The following is a 16,617-nucleotide window of genomic DNA, read 5'->3' on the forward strand; positions in this document are numbered from 1 at the left end:
AAGGCCCCGGCGCGCTCCCGGGAGCGCCGTGCGCACGCGCACCGCCCCGAGCCGGCGGCGCCTGCGCACTCGCACGTCCAGCCTGGGCCGCCGGCCCGGCGCGGGCGCCATGAAGCTGCTGCGGCGCGCGTGGCGGCGGCGGGCGGCGCTGGGCCTGGGCGCGCTGGCGCTGTGCGGGGCGGTGCTGCTCTACCTGGCGCGCTGCGCGGCCGAGCCCGGGGGCCCCAGGGCGGTGTCGGGCCGCAGCCCCCCTCCCCCCGCGCCCGCGCGCGCCGCCGCCTTCCTGGCTGTGCTGGTGGCCAGCGCGCCCCGCGCCGCCGAGCGCCGCAGCGTGATCCGCAGCACGTGGCTTGCGCGGCGCGGGGCCCCGGGCGACGTGTGGGCGCGCTTCGCCGTGGGCACGGCCGGCCTGGGCGCCGAGGAGCAGCGCGCCCTGGAGCGGGAGCAGGCGCGGCACGGTGACCTGCTGCTGCTGCCCGCGCTGCGCGACGCCTACGAAAACCTCACGGCCAAGGTGCTGGCCATGCTGGCCTGGCTGGATGAGCACGTGGCCTTCGAGTTCGTGCTCAAGGCGGACGACGACTCCTTCGCGCGGCTGGACGCGCTGCTGGCGGAGCTGCGCGCCCGCGACCCCGCGCGCCGCCGCCGCCTCTACTGGGGCTTCTTCTCGGGCCGCGGCCGCGTCAAGCCGGGGGGGCGGTGGCGCGAGGCCGCCTGGCAACTCTGCGACTACTACCTGCCCTACGCGCTGGGCGGCGGCTACGTGCTCTCGGCCGACCTGGTGCACTACCTGCGCCTCAGCCGCGACTACCTGCGCGCCTGGCACAGCGAGGACGTGTCTCTGGGCGCCTGGCTGGCGCCGGTGGACGTGCAGCGGGAGCACGACCCGCGCTTCGACACCGAGTACCGGTCCCGCGGCTGCAGCAACCAGTACCTGGTGACGCACAAGCAGAGCCTGGAGGACATGCTGGAGAAGCATGCGACGCTGGCGCGCGAGGGCCGCCTGTGCAAGCGCGAGGTGCAGCTGCGCCTGTCCTACGTGTATGACTGGTCCGCGCCACCCTCGCAGTGCTGCCAGAGAAGGGAGGGCATCCCCTGAGCCGCCGCGGCCCAGCCCTCCGGGGCACCCGCTTCACCCGGCGGCGCCTTGGGGCAGGTGCCAAGCGGGCGCACCACGCCCGGGCCCCAAGGCCCCCGGTCCCGCGGCCACGCCTGTGGTCGCTGCGTCCCGGCCTGCGTTTGGGAGACCCCTGGGGGTTGCCGGGGCAGCGCGCCGTGTCCAGGTAGAGGTGCCCGTTCCTGGACCTCAGCGAGCCTGACCCGGGCCCAGCCGCACGCTGACCCCCATGCTGTCCCCAACCGGCTCACGGGGCTGGGCTCCGATCTAACGTGTCTGTTATCAGTGGTGTTTCTCATGTATGCGTCTCAGATCTAAAGTGGTTTCACATCAGTCCGCTTTCATGGGATTTTGGTCTCTGTCCAGTGACTTCGTGGTAAATGTAACTCAGTGTTTGCTTGTGACTTATTTATAAATATTGTAAGTTTGTGTCGATGTGAGTGTAAGTTGGCAATGTGCAGGTCTCGGTTTTTTGTTTTGTTTTGTTTTGTTTTGAGACGGAGTCTTGCTCTGTCCCCCAGGCTGGAGTGCAGTGGCGCAATCTCGGCTCGCTGCAAGCTCCGCCTCCCGGGTTCACGCCATTCTCCTGCCTCAGCCTCCCGAGTAGCTGGGACTACAGGCGCCCGCCACCACGCCCGGCTAATTTTTTTTTTTTTTTGTAGTTTTAGTAGAGACGGGGTTTCACCGTGTTAGCCAGGATGGTCTCGATCTTCTGACCTTGTGATCCGCCCGCCTCGGCCTCCCAAAGTGCTGGGATTACAAGCTTGAGCCACCGCGCCCGGCCGCAGGTCTCGGTTTTTTTACATGATTTAAGGAAAGACTTTTATGTCAGAACTTGGTGCCTGTACCGTCAACCCCGCTGCTGCCCGTGTTTAAACGCAGGAGAACTGTAAAACTGGCCATTATCTTTTCAGCCTACACGTCGTTGAACCCATTGTTTCTTTCTGAAGAGACTCCTTTCAAGGCTTCCCGTGGGTCCGCGCCACACAGGGCCGGTGCTGCTTTATTTCAGACTCCGCCCCAGGTTCCAGGAATCCGAACCCCGGAGTGCTGACGCGGTTCCCCAAATTCCGCCTTAAGAAAACAGGACCAGCCGGCACTAGGCCTGCCTCTCACGTACCTTAACACATCCTTGGAAGCCCCTCATTTAATGAGGAAAGTGAACACTGCGGTCCTTGCCAAAGTAAAATGAAGCTGCCCCAGGACAAGGGGTGACCATGAGCCCCCTGGAGTCTGACGCGGGTTTTCTGTCTGGGGGACCTGGGTGGTCCCTGCTGTGGTCTTTTTTGTCCCACTTTGGGGCCGGGTCCAGTCTGGGGTCTAGTCTCGAGCATCAGGGTCAGGGTTGGGTTAGGCTCGGGGTCAGTTTCGCCATGGGTTTGGGAGCAGGTTTGGGTTACTTGTGTTTGAAGGCAGCAGTGGTCTCAGGAGGAACGAACGGGGGCAGGGGAGAGTGGTGATCTGTGGGCAGTGGGTCAGTGACCTGCCTGGTGGTTCTCCCACCTCCAAAAGGTAGGGGTGGGACTGGAGGCGTCCCTACGTCAGGCAGATGAGTTCGAGCTCCGATGGGCCACCTTGAATCCAGGACTGACCACCCTGTGTGCACAGTTTGTTCTTGGACAAGGACTCGTGAGAATCCAGGGCTGGGGACCCTGGTGTGAGCAGGATGGGGCCCTGCCCTCCCGTGGGAGTCATAGACTCGAGTCCAGGGGCTGCCCATCACAGTGGTGTCCCAGGTCCCTGCCATCCGATTTTACCTGGGATGTCTCCTCTGGAGTTTGGAATTGCTTGAGGAACCCTGTGTGTGCTTGGAGAGGCCAGAGGGCTTGCTGAGGACCCCATGGACAGTGGAGAGCGGGATTCGAACCAAGGGCTGGACTCCCACACCTCTGGCCTGCATTGCCCAATTCTTTGTGGCTCCAAAGAGTTGACCCCTGTGGAAAAGAGTGCAAATGTGCAAGACTCCCAATAGGAAGTCCAAAAATCCAGTTTGCAACCACTTCTGACCTACAAAAAAAATGGAAATTTAGTGTTTTTCAGCCTAAGACATTACGTTTCATATCAGAACAAAGCCTGCCCCAGGCTGACCCTCCCCAGTCGTACCGTGGTGAACGGGTTCAGAGGATATGTGGGCTGAAGGCTGGGCCTCAGGAGGGCTGGGGGCTTCCCAGAGCTGGGGCAGCTGCGGCTCTCTCTGGTCTCACCTGGAACTTGCCCTGTAGATCCTCCCTGCTCCCTGGTGTCTCCCTGCCCCTCGGCTCCATTCGACTGTGCACAGGCCGTGGCATCCCCTCCCCCAGGCGTCCTTCCCTGGTCTTAGCTTGTACAGCTCCCCACCCACCCAGTTACTCAGTTCCCGGAGACCAGGGCCAAACCAGGAGGCCCTCAGGAGATGGGGAGGTCACCGAATTCATTTCCATGTGGGAACTTGGGATACAAAACAGCCGACTCTTCCTCAGCCACACGGATGTTTCTCCTTTAGTGGCCCCGAGAGCCTACCATGGAGGGGACAGTGTCAGAGGCTGGACGGGCACAGTGCCGCCACACGCACACAGCCCCCAGGAGACACATGGCTGGCAGGGAATGCAGGTCAAGCCAAGACGATGGGCTCTGGTCCCTTCAGGATCCCCCAGGAGGAGAGCACCCCCTTCTGCCCTCCTCCTGGGGACTGAGGTCCTGCCTCTCTGCCCCCCGAGGCTGGCATGCAGGCACCTGACGTCGGCTCCAGCTCTCTGGGCCAGCCCTGGGTACCCGCCGGGCCTGTGGCCTGGGTGGTCGCCCCGAAGATGCAAAGTGCTACCTGCATTCGGAGGCACCCCCACCACTGAGGCCTCCAGGTTTCCACCTGCCCACCTGTGCCTGGCTGGGATCGTGGCTGTCAAGGCTCCTGTGATGGGACTGAATTGTGCCCCCTAAAAGATATTCCAAGCCCTAACCCAGCAGCTACAAACTGACCTTGTCTGGAAGTCAGGTCTCTGCAGGTGGAATCGCGTTGAGGCGAGGTCGTGAGGTGGCCTTACTCCCACGGAACTGGCGTCCTTACCAGAAAAGACCTGGGAAAGCCGCTGTGTGGCCAGAGACTGACATCTGGGCGATGCCTCTGCTGGCCAAGGATTGAGGACCCCCACCCCCACCCCACCAGGCAAGGAAGGGCTCTACCCAGAGTCAGGAGCGTGGCCTCCAGGGCTGCGAGGGAAGACGCCCCGTCCAGCGGCCCCAGGATGCCAGCCCAGTTCCCTGTGCCCGGCGCTTCTCGGTGCAGACGCAGGCAGGGGCTCCTGCAGCCTTGCAGCATCACAGACGCCCAGCACTGACTGGGCCCAGATCTTCTCTTCCCCCCAGGGCTCAGCCCACACCCTGTTCCCGGCAGGCTTCCATCAGTCCAGCCTGCAGCAGGGCTGCCCCCGCAGCCTGGGCCACCCCAGACTCTTCCACCCTCTCCCTGGCTGACTGTCCCAGCTCAGAGTCCTCAGGTCTAAGGGGGTCACGGCCCTCCTGTGGCCCCACCTGCCCCGGGCTCCCCAGCCATGGCACCGTGAGACTGGCTGACGTTGCAGGAATGGAAACCGCCAGCGGTCCAGACGGCCTGGGGAGTCCTGGGGAGCAGGTGGCCAGAGACAGGTGCATGCCAGGCCCTCCGCACCCAGCGTGGGGCCCGGAGGAGAGAGGAGGCCCCTTGTTCACGCAAGGCCCCTGCTTCCTGGGCCCACCAACAGCCCGTGAAAGAGGAGTTTCCAGCTCCTTGGACTGGCTGTGTGGGGCCTGCTCCCTGGTTTCAGGGGCCTGGGAAGGGCTTGGCGCTTTTTCCTGGTTTCCTACTCTGGGGTGAGCTGGCGTCTCCCTCTCCCACTGTGGGCTGAGGGGAAAGACCTCTGTGTCCATCCCACAGGCCTGGCCAATCTCTGGGGTCCTCAAAGAGAAGGCTTTTGAGGGGGCACAGCCCAAACCCCGGGCCTCCCCTTGAGGTCACCTCCCAGCCCCCACCCAGAGGACCTTCCCTCAGCCTTGGGAGCTGAAACCCATGCCACCCCATCAAGTTGGCCTCTGTGGGTGTCCACACCCCTTTCCCCACCCCGAGCACTCACAGCCCCTCCTTCTCTGGCCTCCCTGCCCTCCACACCCTCCCTACCAGAGGCTGGTGCCACTGGCCCTGCCCGGATGGCCACACTGCACCACGCTGGCCAGGTCAGAACCACCCAAGGAGAAGAACCGAGATCTGGCCCCACCCCGTCCTCCTCGGAAGGTCTCTCTGGGACCCACCCCCTCCTCCCTCCCCAAGGATCTGAGCCTCCCTCACCAAGGTTCCCAGCAGAGGTAGACAGTGGATGAGTGATCCGAGGAGAGGCGGCTGCAGCCGAGGGGCTGAAGGGAGGTCAAGGTGGGAGGGGGCAGGAAGGAGGATCTGGAAGGCCCCAGGCGCTCCCCACCCATCCAGCCTCGGCCTCTGTCCTGGTCGCGTTGCCCAGCGAGGCCTCTCCCTGGACTGGGGCTCGGGCACGCTGCCCTGGTCGGGGCCACAGATGCCGCAAAGCCCCCTCAACTCAGCTAGCCAGGGTGCAAGACTGCGCCCACGGCTGAGAAGCCAGGGGTTACGAGTGTGGCCCTGCCAGGACCTCCTCAGCTGCATCCTCCAGAGTAAACACCACAGGTGGCTGCAGATCTTCCAGGGCCAGCCGGGCAGGCAGGACAGGAGCCCAGGAGGGCCGCAGTCCAGCTCCCCTCCCCGCTGACCCGGGGCCTGACCCAGCCTGGTGACCAGAGCAGAAGGAAACCCAAGCCTCAGCCCCTCCCTCCGGTGGCGTCTGAAGGTCTCAGCGGCCCCAGCCTCCCCCAGGGGCCCTGCACCCACCGCTGCGCACCTCAGACCGGAGAGAGAGTGATGGATGGGCAGAGCCAGGCCCAAGTCCCCACCGGGGCAACGGTCACGGTGCCTCACCCTCAACCGCCCCACCCAGACCTTCCAACCCAGGAACAGTTGAACTCAGCCTAAAAGGCACCCGTCCAGAGGGCCTGAGTCCGGCCGTGGTGCCTCCTGCTGCAGAGAGGTGTCTTGCACACTCCTGTGTGGCAGGGAGAGGCCCGGGCATGCGGGCTGGGGGCCCAAGGGGTCTGGAGACACTTCCCTGCGTAGATGGGGTTTGCCCAGCCCCCACCTGTCACGCTTCTCATCACCCCCACGTGAGGGCCGTGGGCGCAGGGTGGGCAGGAGGCCCTGCTGGGCTGGGTCACACACATGACACATGGCTGTCGCAACACAGATATCATCACACCGAGGCACCCGTGAGTCACTGCCCCAGAGCAGGGGCTGCCCCCAGCCTCCCAAACAAAGACCTTTTGTCCCCAGGCCTCTGGTGCCAGGCCCACCTGTACAGCAGTCAGATGCGCAGGCGGACAGACACGCCGGTGGCTCAGCAGGCACAGGCAGGGCCAGGGCGTGTTCCCGCACCCAGACACGCTGCCATTCCAGGGTCAGGCTGAGGGAGAGCTCTGGGGGACTGGCCCTGAGGTCACCACAGCTCAGAGTGGCCTGAACTGGGAGTCCAATCGCAGACTGGCCAAGCCCAGCCCGTGAGCAATGGTCCCAGGATGCAGCACCGAGCTCTGCCCCCAGCTCCAGCTCCAGCTCCCAGCGGCCTCCGAGCACAGCAGATCCCAGGGCAGCGCTCTGCAGGCAGGAAAGAGCTTCCCCCTCAGGACAGTGCGCTCAGCAGCCCCCAACTGGGGGTGGGAGCCCCCTCCCTGGACCCCTTCACCCAGTTCAGGGAGCCCCAAATGCCGAAGCAGCCATCACAGCTCCATGGGCCCCTCTGTTGTCCCTGGCAAGACCAAGGCTATGTGGCCTCCTGGACCCCAGGGACCCCGGCCACGCCTGTTCCAGGCACTGAGTGGCCGGCCGAGGGCTCAGGCCCGGGGCCCTGGATGGCTGCCCTGGGTTTGCTCCCAAGGGGGCCGTGCTGCTGGCTCTGTAGAGAGTCCCAGTCCCAGGGCAGAGGCCCACACAGATGTGCAGACACATGGGCACACATGCACCAGCCACAGGGACACACAACTGTCAACCCACGGTCAACACAGGGCACCTGGGTACATAGATTTTTAAAAAGGAGGGCAGGCAGGTCTGTTTGGATCCTACACAGCCCCCAGATGCCCCCACACGCCCCTAGGCCACTCTTGTTCCAAGGCCCAGTTGACAGTGGTCACCACGTGTGGTGTGGTCTGGGGCCTGGGACAGGCCCCAGGAACGCCCTGGGCTTACTCCAGAGAGGCTGGCAGGCAGCCCGAGGGGCCCTTGGAGCAGACACCCTCCCAGCTGCAGGGCAGCAGGGGCGGCAGGGGCGGCAGGGGCGGGGAGAGGGAGGCAAAGTCAGATGCCAAAGCTGGGCCTCCAGCGCCTGCCTGTCCTGGCTGCAGCCCCAGGGTCCACACCCAGGGGCCCCCAGGGGCCAGGCCAGGGCAGCCGCATCTCCCACGTACCCCAACAGTGGGTCCCACGTAGCCCAACCGGGGACGGATGGGCAATGGTGTCCACACCTGACAGGCGGGGCCCAGCCTCCTCCTCACAGCCAGCCTCCCCTGGCTCCTGCTGCCCCCTCAGGGTGGCCGCCGCACCTGGCCCCAAGAGGACTTCCTGGTTGCCCTGAGCTCCCATCCGCATTTCTGTCCATTCAAGACCAGGACAGCACCAGGGCTGGGAATACTGGCTCCAACCCAGCCGAGGCAGCCCTGGGGCAGGGTGGGCCAGGCAGGTCCAGCTGGGACTCTAGGGAAGGGCTGGTCCTGTGAGCGGGCGAGCTGGAGGGTTGGCAAGGGGAGTGTCCCCGCACCGGGCACGGCCCCTCCCAGGATGGCAGGAAGCCCATAGCAGCAGTTTCCGATGCCCCCAGCCCCGGCCAGGCAGCAGGGTCGGACTGCAGTTCTGGGAAGTCAGCCCTGGTGGAGGTCACGGAGAAGCCGGCAGCTCCCTGCGGCTCAGGGCATGGGGTCAGGCGTCGGGTCAGGCTGAGGCCGTCCAGCACGGAGCCAGCTGCTCTGGCTCTGTTCCTGCCAGGGTCCGCGAAGCTGCCAGACCCTTGGGACACTCAATACCCCAGCTCCCAAACCGGGGGGCACAGGCCTGAAGAGGTCCATTTCCTTGGGCTCCCCAGGTCCCCCAGCCAGCCCAGACCCCGAGCAACAGCAGCTCTGGCTGGCCTGCGCCTGCCCCGGGGACCCCACGCTTAGGCATCTCCCACCCTCGTCAAGAGTCCAGGGTCCCTTCTATGGCAAACATTGCAGTGTGGGTACAGCCCAGGAGGTGAGGCAGAGAGAGAAGGAAGGGGTGCAGCTGGGCTGGGCCAGAGGATGGAGCCTGGGCTGGGTGGGCTGGGGGCCTGGACCCTCCTGTGAGGCTGCCCACCCCACCCCGACCTGTCCATTCCTTTGCTCCTGGGTGCCCAGCGGGGGCTGGAGATGGCATATTCCAGGGGAATTGCAGCTAAGTGGCTGATCACCTCCCACTGGGGCAGAAACCAGGAGGCAGAGGAGGCAGAGGCCAGGGAGGTGGTGCCAGCACCAGGACATCCCCACCCCCCCATTCACCCTGGCCCCGGCCCCCCCTTCATTCACCCTGGCCCCCATGCCAGCCCCCTGCCACCCCCAACCAGCCCCCATCCCCTACCTCATTCACCCCGGCCCTGGCCCCCCATCATTCACCCCGGCCATGGTCCCCGCCCCAGCCCCACTGCCCCCATTCACCTGGGCCCTGGCCCCCAACTCATTCAGCCCCGGCCACCATCCCGCCCCCTCGTCCACGTCTCTTTGTCTCTCATCTCCGTCTTGCTGTACGCGGCCCCTCTGTCATCACAGCTCCTACCTCCGGGGCTGGGTAGGGTGGGGGACTGGCTGCTGCTGAAGAACCTAAAGGGCCCCCATTCCCAGATGGTGAGGCCCCAGGTGGTGTTCAGCAGGGCCCGGCTGGGTGCTGCTTGATCCTGGGTGCTGCCCCTGGCCCATGTTTGCCCAGGGTTGGCCCGCAAGGTTGGGGAGGAGCCACTGAAAACTGGAAGCAAACAGGGGAGTCCACGGCCCGGGTCTCACGCCGCTCGGGAAGGTACAGGCCACACTCCTGCCTCTGCCTCCTCAGGGCCCCCACAACGCTGTCCCTGCTGACTCAGCTCCAGGAGGGCCCGGCACAGTTTCGGTTCCCTCTCTGTGGATGCGCAGCCACCCGACTCTCTGGAAGGGAGCACTCTCGAGTGCTGTGGCCTAGCAGGGCAGGGGCTGCAGAAGGGAGACCCCCCCGTTCCGGATCCAGGCCCCAGGGGGCAGGCCGTGCCCACGGAAGGGGTGCTGAAGGCAGAGAGGAGCCCCTAAGCGGGGGCTTTTGCATCTGGCCTGGTATCCCACAGCCCCACATCAGGGCCTCAGCACTTGAGAGGTGGTGCGGGAGCTGTTGGGGGCCCCAGGATGGTGCCCCACACCAGCCCTTGCCTGGCTGGACATCCCCTGGACGTCCCCAGGCGGTGGCCACAGCCTTGGCAAGTGAAGCAGAGGCCCCTCCAGACAGCCCCAGCCCCTGATGCCACCCTGGGGGGCCCAGGGAGAGAGGTGGGGACGGGTCAGCAGCCAAGCCCACCTCATGCCGATTGGCGCCTGCCCACACACCTCGTCGCGGGGCTGGGCCGTCCCGTCTCACTGCCCAGCCAGCCTTGGGGAGGGCCCCTTCTGTGCCATCCCCAGGCAGGTCCAGGTCCCAGGGGAGGGGTAACAGCCGTGGGCTCTGGCCTCTTCCAACCTCCCCAACCCCACTAGCGACTAAGGGCACTGGATGCCAACCAGAGAGGGCATCTCCACAGCTCAGCAGAGGCCCAGACGTCCTGAGGCCAGTTTACACTCTTTGGTCTGGGTTTGCCAGAGCCAAAATGGGGTGGCGGTGGAGGTGGGGGTGGGGCCCAAATCCACAGGACCTGCCAGGGGGCAGCGGCATGTGGGTCACATATGGGGCCCACCCCACCCTCCATGGGGCAATTCTGGCCCCTAAGGCCCCTGAGGGGTCCTGGTTATTAGGATGTGGCCATCCCAAGGGCAGGCGAGGAGAAGCCTGCTGGTCCCAGCCCTGCTCCACCTGGGTGCCCCGGGCACGGCACGGTCTGGGTGCACCTGAGCCCACAGGGGTGCCTTTCAACTCCACACGCCTGCGGCGGCCAGCGCATGCAAGCATGCAGTCCCGTGTGTGGCCTGCACGTCTTCTTGCCCTGCACAGAGCCCCCCACAGGACGCAGGCCTCCCGAGGGCCCAGAGTAGTGCTGCTCCCCAACCTCTGGGGCTTCCAGTGTCCCACGGCCTGCTGCCCCCCCAAGGCTGGACAGGCCGTGGGCAGAGCTGAGTGGGGCCGGCACAGACAGTGGTCCTTGTTCTCAAGGTCGACGTGGCCCCTGCAGGGGCTGCCAGGGCAGCGCCCAGCCTGTGGCCATCACCATAACCCCAGGCCAGGCAAGTCGGCCCCGAGGGAGGCTCTACGGCCCGTACTCCAAGCTACTGGGCTCCCGTGTGAACAGCACCCTTCTGCCCCCACCCATCTCCCACCGACCTTGGCAGCCCGGCCTCCACCCCCAGTGAAACATCCAGGCAGCACTCGAGGGCGGTGGGGAGGGTGGAGAGCTCTTTATTGTGGTAACCACGGGCATCAGTGGGAGGGTCCCGGGATCCGGCGGCAGCTCCTCGCCCAGCCCCCCTCGGCGCCCTCACGTGCCCAGGAGCAGCCCGGAGAAGCTGGAGCCCGCCTGGATGGTGAGGACAGCCCCGGAGCCATTGTCCACAAACACAGAAGTGTATTGTCCAGCCTGTAAGAAGCACGGGGACGTCACAACCGCAGCCACAACCCAACCACCCAGTGGCCAACGTCTGCCCACCTGCCCTGTGCTAGGAGGTGCCGAGGCCCCAGAGGTCTGCACCCTGAGTGCACCGAGCTCACACCCGGCCCCTGGGTGCACCGGAGCCCTCCCGCTCACACCCAGCCCGAGTGCACCTGAGCTCAGCTCACACCCGGCCCGAGTGCACCCGAGCTCACACCCGGCCCCTGAGTGCACCCGAGCTCACACCCAGCCCAGCCCCTGAGTGCACCCGAGTTCACACCCGGCCCCTGAGTGCACCCGAGCTCACACCCAGCCCCTGAGTGCACCCGAGCTCACACCCAGCCCGGCCCCTGAGTGCACCCGAGTTCACACCTGGCCCCTGAGTGCACCCGAGCTCACACCCGGCCCGGCCCCTGAGTGCACCCGAGCCCACACTCGGCCCCTGAGTGCACCCGAGTTCACACCCGGCCCCTGAGTGCACCCGAGTTCACACCTGGCCCCTGAGTGCACCCGAGTACACACCCGGCCCCTGAGTGCACCCGAGCTCACACCCGGCCCGGCCCCTGAGTGCACCGAGCCCTCTCGCTGACACCCAGCCCAGCCTCACCTGCAGCTGCAGCAGCCCCTGCACCTGTACTGTGAAGACCCTGCTGTTGCTCTCCAGGCCTGAGACGGCCTCCAGGGACCTGAACACAGCCCCACAGGGCAAGGGGAAGGCGTTGCAGGTCCAGGGGGCCAAGCCCCGCACCCAGTGCCTAGAGACCCCTGTGGCCTGTGAGCCCTGTCCAAGGGTGGTCTGGGGGCTGCCGTCTGGAGCGGGGGCTGAGGTCACTCACGTGTGGCGCTGGCACAGGGACTCAATACAGATGAGAACACGCACCACGTCCCGGGCCCGCAGCCGGGCCTTGCCCTGCAGCTCACTGTGGTCTGCGGAGACAGCCCTGGGGAGGGTGGTGCATGGGGGGCGGGGTGGGGGCTGGTGGGGAGGGGCTTCAGGGCACACGGCCGAGGACAGGCCCAGGAGTGGCTGCTGGGGCTGGGGAGGGGGCGCCTGAGGCCGGGCATGTAGCAGGGACCCCATGCCTGGTACAAGGCCCCCCATGGGGCAGAGGGCAGATCTCTAATGGGACCCGCACCCAGGGCCAGCGATGCCAGGCGCCCCCAGAAAGCTCAGCCCCAGCCCCGTCACAGCACACGGCACACAGCCCCATCCAGCTCACCCACGTGCAGACTGGCAGAGAACTGGAAGATGCCGGACACGGGGGCTGTGAACCGACCTGAGGCCAGGCTCAGACCGGAGCCTCGCAGGAAGGCACCTTGGGCAGCAGGCTGTGAGGGGCAGCGGGTGAGTGGCCAGCGTGGGGCTTGGCCCCCATCCCACAGACCCCGCCTGGGGAAGGTGCCTGCAACCGACAGCCCCTCACTCAGAGAAGGTCTGCCCGGGAGCCTCATGCTCACTGTGGGCACCGACCGCACTGACCCTCGAGTCCACACCAGGAGGGTCTCCCTGCCTCCCGGCTACCGGGGACCCACGCTCAGTCTGGGCATAAAGTGTGATCTGGGCCCCCAGGGCCTCCCAAACCTGACCCGAGGCAGCCCCTCGCCCTCCGAGCCCCGCCCCCAACCCCCAACCCACGTGCGTGCCCCATGAGTGTCAGGCGGTGTGTGTGGTCCCGTCTTGCCTGTGCGGCCCACCCAACGCCCTGCTCTAAGCTTCTGGCCCCACTCACAGCCTGGAAACCATGCAGCTCCACCAGCGTCCGCTTGTCCACCTGGTGGGGGCCCTGCAGCCGGCAGTGAAAGGCCTCGCCCACCAGCCGCAGGCCCACCCCCTGGGGCAGCAGTGGGTCCAGAAGCCCTGAGAACCGGTGCTTCGTGGCCTCTGTGGGGAGGAGGGCACAGGTGGCCAGCAGGGTCAGCGCGGGGCCCAGGTACGTCTGGACTCTGGGCAGTGCAGGGCGGCTGACCTTTCAGCAGCTCCTGAAACTCGAGAAGCAGAGTCTCCGGGGTCACTTCTGCACCTGGAGGTCCTGGGGGACCGGGGGGCCCAGGAGGTCCTGGGGGACCGAAGAGATCCCGCTGGGGGGAGACAGAAGAAGGTGAGGGTCCCAGTGGGAGCTGCCACCACACCCTGTCCCACGCTCAGACCCTGCAGCAGCCCAGGCGGGGCTCACCGGCTTCTTGTCCCTGCTTCCGCACCGCTTCCTCGAGGTGCCATCGTCTGGCCGCCGGACAAAGTTCAGCCATGTCATGTGGGCATCGGAGAACTCAGGTCCTGAGGCTTGGGATGGCTGAAGGGACAGGACGGGGCTAGCGCACTGAGGCTGCGCAGAGAGCTGGGACCCCAGGGCAGCGGGGGACACTCAGGGCAGACCCAGGGAAGGCATCGCTGGCCAGGAGAAGGACCCATGGCCGCCCTTGGGGGAATCAGAACCCTGACGTCCCAATGCCAGCGGCACCAGCAGGGCAAGCACACGGGGCTTCTGTGGACGCAGCCAGAGCCTGATGCTCTGAGCCCCTCACTCCTCCCCGACTCCTCTTCCCTCCTCCCCCACTCTTCCCCCTCCCCCCCCACTCCTTCCCCCACTCATCTCCCTCCTCCCCCACTTCCCTCCTCCCACATTCCTCCCCTTCCTCCGCTCCCCCCCCCCCCCCCCCCCCCCCCCCCCCCCCCCCCCCCCCCCCCCCCCCCCCCCCTCCCCTCCTCCCCCACTCCTCTCCCTCCTACCCCCACTCCTCCCCCACACATCTCCCCTTCTCCCCCTTCTTTCCCCTCCTCCCCCGCTCATCCCCTCCTCCCCCACTTCTCTCCCCACCTCCCACATTCCTCCCCTTCCTCCGCTCCTCCCCCACTCCTCTCCCATCCTCCCCCCACTCTTCCCCTCCTCCCCCCTCTTCCCCCTTCTCCCCCCACTCCTCATCCCACTCCTTCCCCCACTCATCTCCCTCCTTCCCCACTCCTCTCCCCTCCTCCCCCACTCCTCACTCCTCCCCCCTCCTCCACCCACTCTTCCCCCTCCTTCCCCCACTCATCTCCCTCCTCCCCCCACTCCTCTTCCCTCCTCCCATATTCCTCCCTCCTCCTCCCCCACTCCTCTCCCACACCTCTCCCCTCCTCCCCCCACTCTTCCCCCTCCTCCCCCCACTCCTCATCCCACTCCTTCCCCCTCATCTCCCTCCCCACCCACTCCTCCCCCACTCCTCTCCCCTCCTCCCCCCACTCTTACCCTCCTCCCCCCATTCCTTCCCCCACTCGTCTCCCTCCTCCCCCACTCCTCCCCCACTCTCTCCCCTCCTCCCTCACTCCTCTCCCACACCTCTCCCCTCCTCCCCCCACTCTTCCCCCTCCTCCCCTACTCCTCATCCCACTCCTTCCCCCACTCATCTTCCTCCTCCCCCCACTCCTCTCCCCTCCTCCCCCACACCTCTCCCCTCCTCCCCTATACCTCTCCCCTCCTCCCCCACTCTTCCCCCTCCTCCCCCCACTCTTCCCCCTCCTACCCCACTCCTCATCCCACTCCTTCCCCCACTCATCTCCCTCCTACCCCACTCCTCATCCCACTCCTTCCCCCACTCATCTCCCTCCTCCACCCACTTCTCTCCCCTCCTCCCTCACTCTTCCTCTCCCTCCTCCCCCCACTCCTCATCTCCCTTCTCCCCCACTCCTCTCCCCTCTTCTTCCCACTCCTCCCCCACTCATCTCCCCTCCCCCTCCTCCCCCACTCCTCTCCCCTCTTCGCCCCACTCCTTCCCCACTCCTCTCCCCCTCCCCCACTTCTCCCCCACTCCTCTCCCCTCCTCCCCTACTCTTCCCCCTCCTCCCCCAACTCTTCTCCCTTCCTCCCCCACACTTCTCCCCTCCTCCCCCCACTCTCCCCCCCCCCACTCCTCCCCCACTCCTCTCCCCTCCTCCCCACCTTCCCCTCCTCCCCCCACTCTACCTCCTCCTCCCCCCATTCCTCCTCCCACTCCTCCCACCCAATTCCTCCCCCCACTCCTCAGGCATCCGCTATCTGCTTGCTCTCCTGGTGACCACCCCCGCAATGTGCTGGAGGGACCCGGCGCCCTGGAGGGGCCTGTGCATCAGCCCATCTGGGGGCTGAGGGCCAGAGGCAACAGAGAGCAGGCTGCAGAAGAACCGCCCAACCCTGGAAGCATGGAGGGCCAGCCTGAGTGCACACCTCACAGCTCTCCAGCCGGCACCCTTCAAGGGAGGCCCACCACCCTGCAGGTTCTCTGGACAGTGGCCCTGGGCAATGGGGTGCCCCCTCCCTTCCAGGGGGACTGGCCGGGACTGCTGAAGACCCCCCACTGCCCCGCCCCTGCCAGCACTGCCAGCCTGGCCCTAGCGCCGGGAACCAGCCCACTCTTCCTGAGCTGGCAGAGCCACGGCCTCAACCCTCCTCAGCCTGCCCATCTGGGAAACGGGGCCTCGGGCTCCGGGGGGCCGCGTGGGCTGAGAGGCAGCCAGGCTGGCTGCGGCAGAGACGCCCTCGGGAGGAGGGAGACCAGCATCAAAGGTGTGAGGGCCGGGGGTGGGGGCTGCTCCGGCAACTGCGGCTCCCCTCCCAGTCCTGGGGCCCGCGACGGCAGCAGCAATGCCTGCCCTCCAAGACCCCTGGAGAGACCCTGAGCAGGAGAGAGGAAGCCCAGGGTTGAGGTGGGCTTGGGGCCTTCTGTCTTTGTGAGGACGCCTGGCCAGACTGGGGCCCTAGGACTTAACCTGCAAGAGGGGGTGCTATGAACACAGGACCCCCAGAAAGCACAAGGGACAGGCTCGCCATGGCGTCTCCAGCCGCAGGAATCATGGGCGCTGGGCTCCCAAGGGGTCTGGTGAACCATCCAGCAAGCAGCCGAAGCCCCCCACCCCGGCCCCCAAATCAGCAATTAACCTAATAGCAACAGGTTCCTCAGGGCGCGGCAGGCCCAGGCTTCAAAGGGTTAACTGTGGCCCCCAACCACGGGAAGCCCCCCTTCACCCACCCGCCCCAGGCCAGCTGGCGGCCAGGTCCCGGCTGCAGAGGAGGAGAGGGCTTCCCAGAGGCCGGCCTGGCTGGGCTGCAGCAGATTCCCAAGGCAGGACCGTGGCCGAGCCTCGAAAAGGGCGACCCGGAGGCAGAGCCGGCAGGACAGAGCCTGCTGGGGGATGACGCCCCAGAGCCCCAGCTCCGAAGCTGCCCTGCGAGGGCCCACGTGCGTCCCGGCTGCATACCTTGGGGGCCTCGGGCAGCCCCTCGCGGGAGGACGCGCTGGCGGTGGCGTTGGGGGGATCTGCACGCTGGCCGGGCTGCTGCGTCCTCTGTGCCTCCCGCCGGGCCCCAACGCCCCCGAGGAGCACGAGCTGCGGCCCGAGGAGGACCACGACCACGGCCCAGGACCAGCGCCGCATGGCTCCGTCCCGAGGCGGCTCAGCGCGGCGAGTCTCGCCAGGGCGCAGTCATGGGGACGGCCGGCGCTCAGAGCCCCCGCGCGGGGGCGAGGCCCAGGGGCGCGCCCGGCCTCCGCCGCTGCATGTCTGCGCGGACCTGCCCGGAACGGCGGCGCGACGGCGCTCAGGTCCCCCTGGGGTCCCGCTCCGGCCCCCGCTCCCAGCCAGTCCTCTCTGGCCTTCTCACTCCGCCGCCCAGTAAATCCTCCCCTCGCCTCCTCCTCCCCAGACCTCGCGGGCTC

At 66.7% G+C, this 16,617-nt stretch overlaps 2 protein-coding genes across 7 annotated transcripts; one reads left to right on the forward strand and one right to left on the reverse strand.

The window, feature by feature from the left end:
- Positions 1 to 54: 54 nt before the first annotated feature.
- Positions 55 to 1,550, forward strand: B3GALT6 (beta-1,3-galactosyltransferase 6). The gene has a single exon (XM_030805853.1). The coding sequence runs from the start codon at positions 110 to 112 to the stop codon at positions 1,097 to 1,099; it is 990 nt and encodes a 329-aa protein (XP_030661713.1). The 5' UTR covers positions 55 to 109; the 3' UTR covers positions 1,100 to 1,550.
- A 9,195-nt stretch (positions 1,551 to 10,745) lies between these two features.
- On the reverse strand, positions 10,746 to 16,617 carry C1QTNF12 (C1q and TNF related 12). Of its 6 annotated transcripts, none has more exons than XM_030805258.1 (8): positions 16,160 to 16,617; positions 13,122 to 13,238; positions 12,915 to 13,026; positions 12,678 to 12,829; positions 12,168 to 12,276; positions 11,784 to 11,874; positions 11,555 to 11,633; positions 10,746 to 10,935 (listed from the first exon to the last, which is right to left on the reverse strand). In XM_030805258.1, exons 1-8 carry the CDS (start codon positions 16,334 to 16,336, stop codon positions 10,837 to 10,839), a joined length of 936 nt encoding a protein of 311 aa, XP_030661118.1. In that variant the 5' UTR covers positions 16,337 to 16,617; the 3' UTR covers positions 10,746 to 10,836. The 6 variants fall into 6 exon arrangements, with proteins under 6 accessions (XP_030661118.1, XP_030661116.1, XP_030661119.1 ...); XM_030805256.1 differs by having other exon boundaries at positions 11,784 to 11,888; XM_030805259.1 differs by lacking the exon at positions 11,784 to 11,874.

This window comes from Nomascus leucogenys, chromosome 24, assembly GCF_006542625.1.
Source record: "Nomascus leucogenys isolate Asia chromosome 24, Asia_NLE_v1, whole genome shotgun sequence".
Taxonomy (NCBI): domain Eukaryota; kingdom Metazoa; phylum Chordata; class Mammalia; order Primates; family Hylobatidae; genus Nomascus; species Nomascus leucogenys.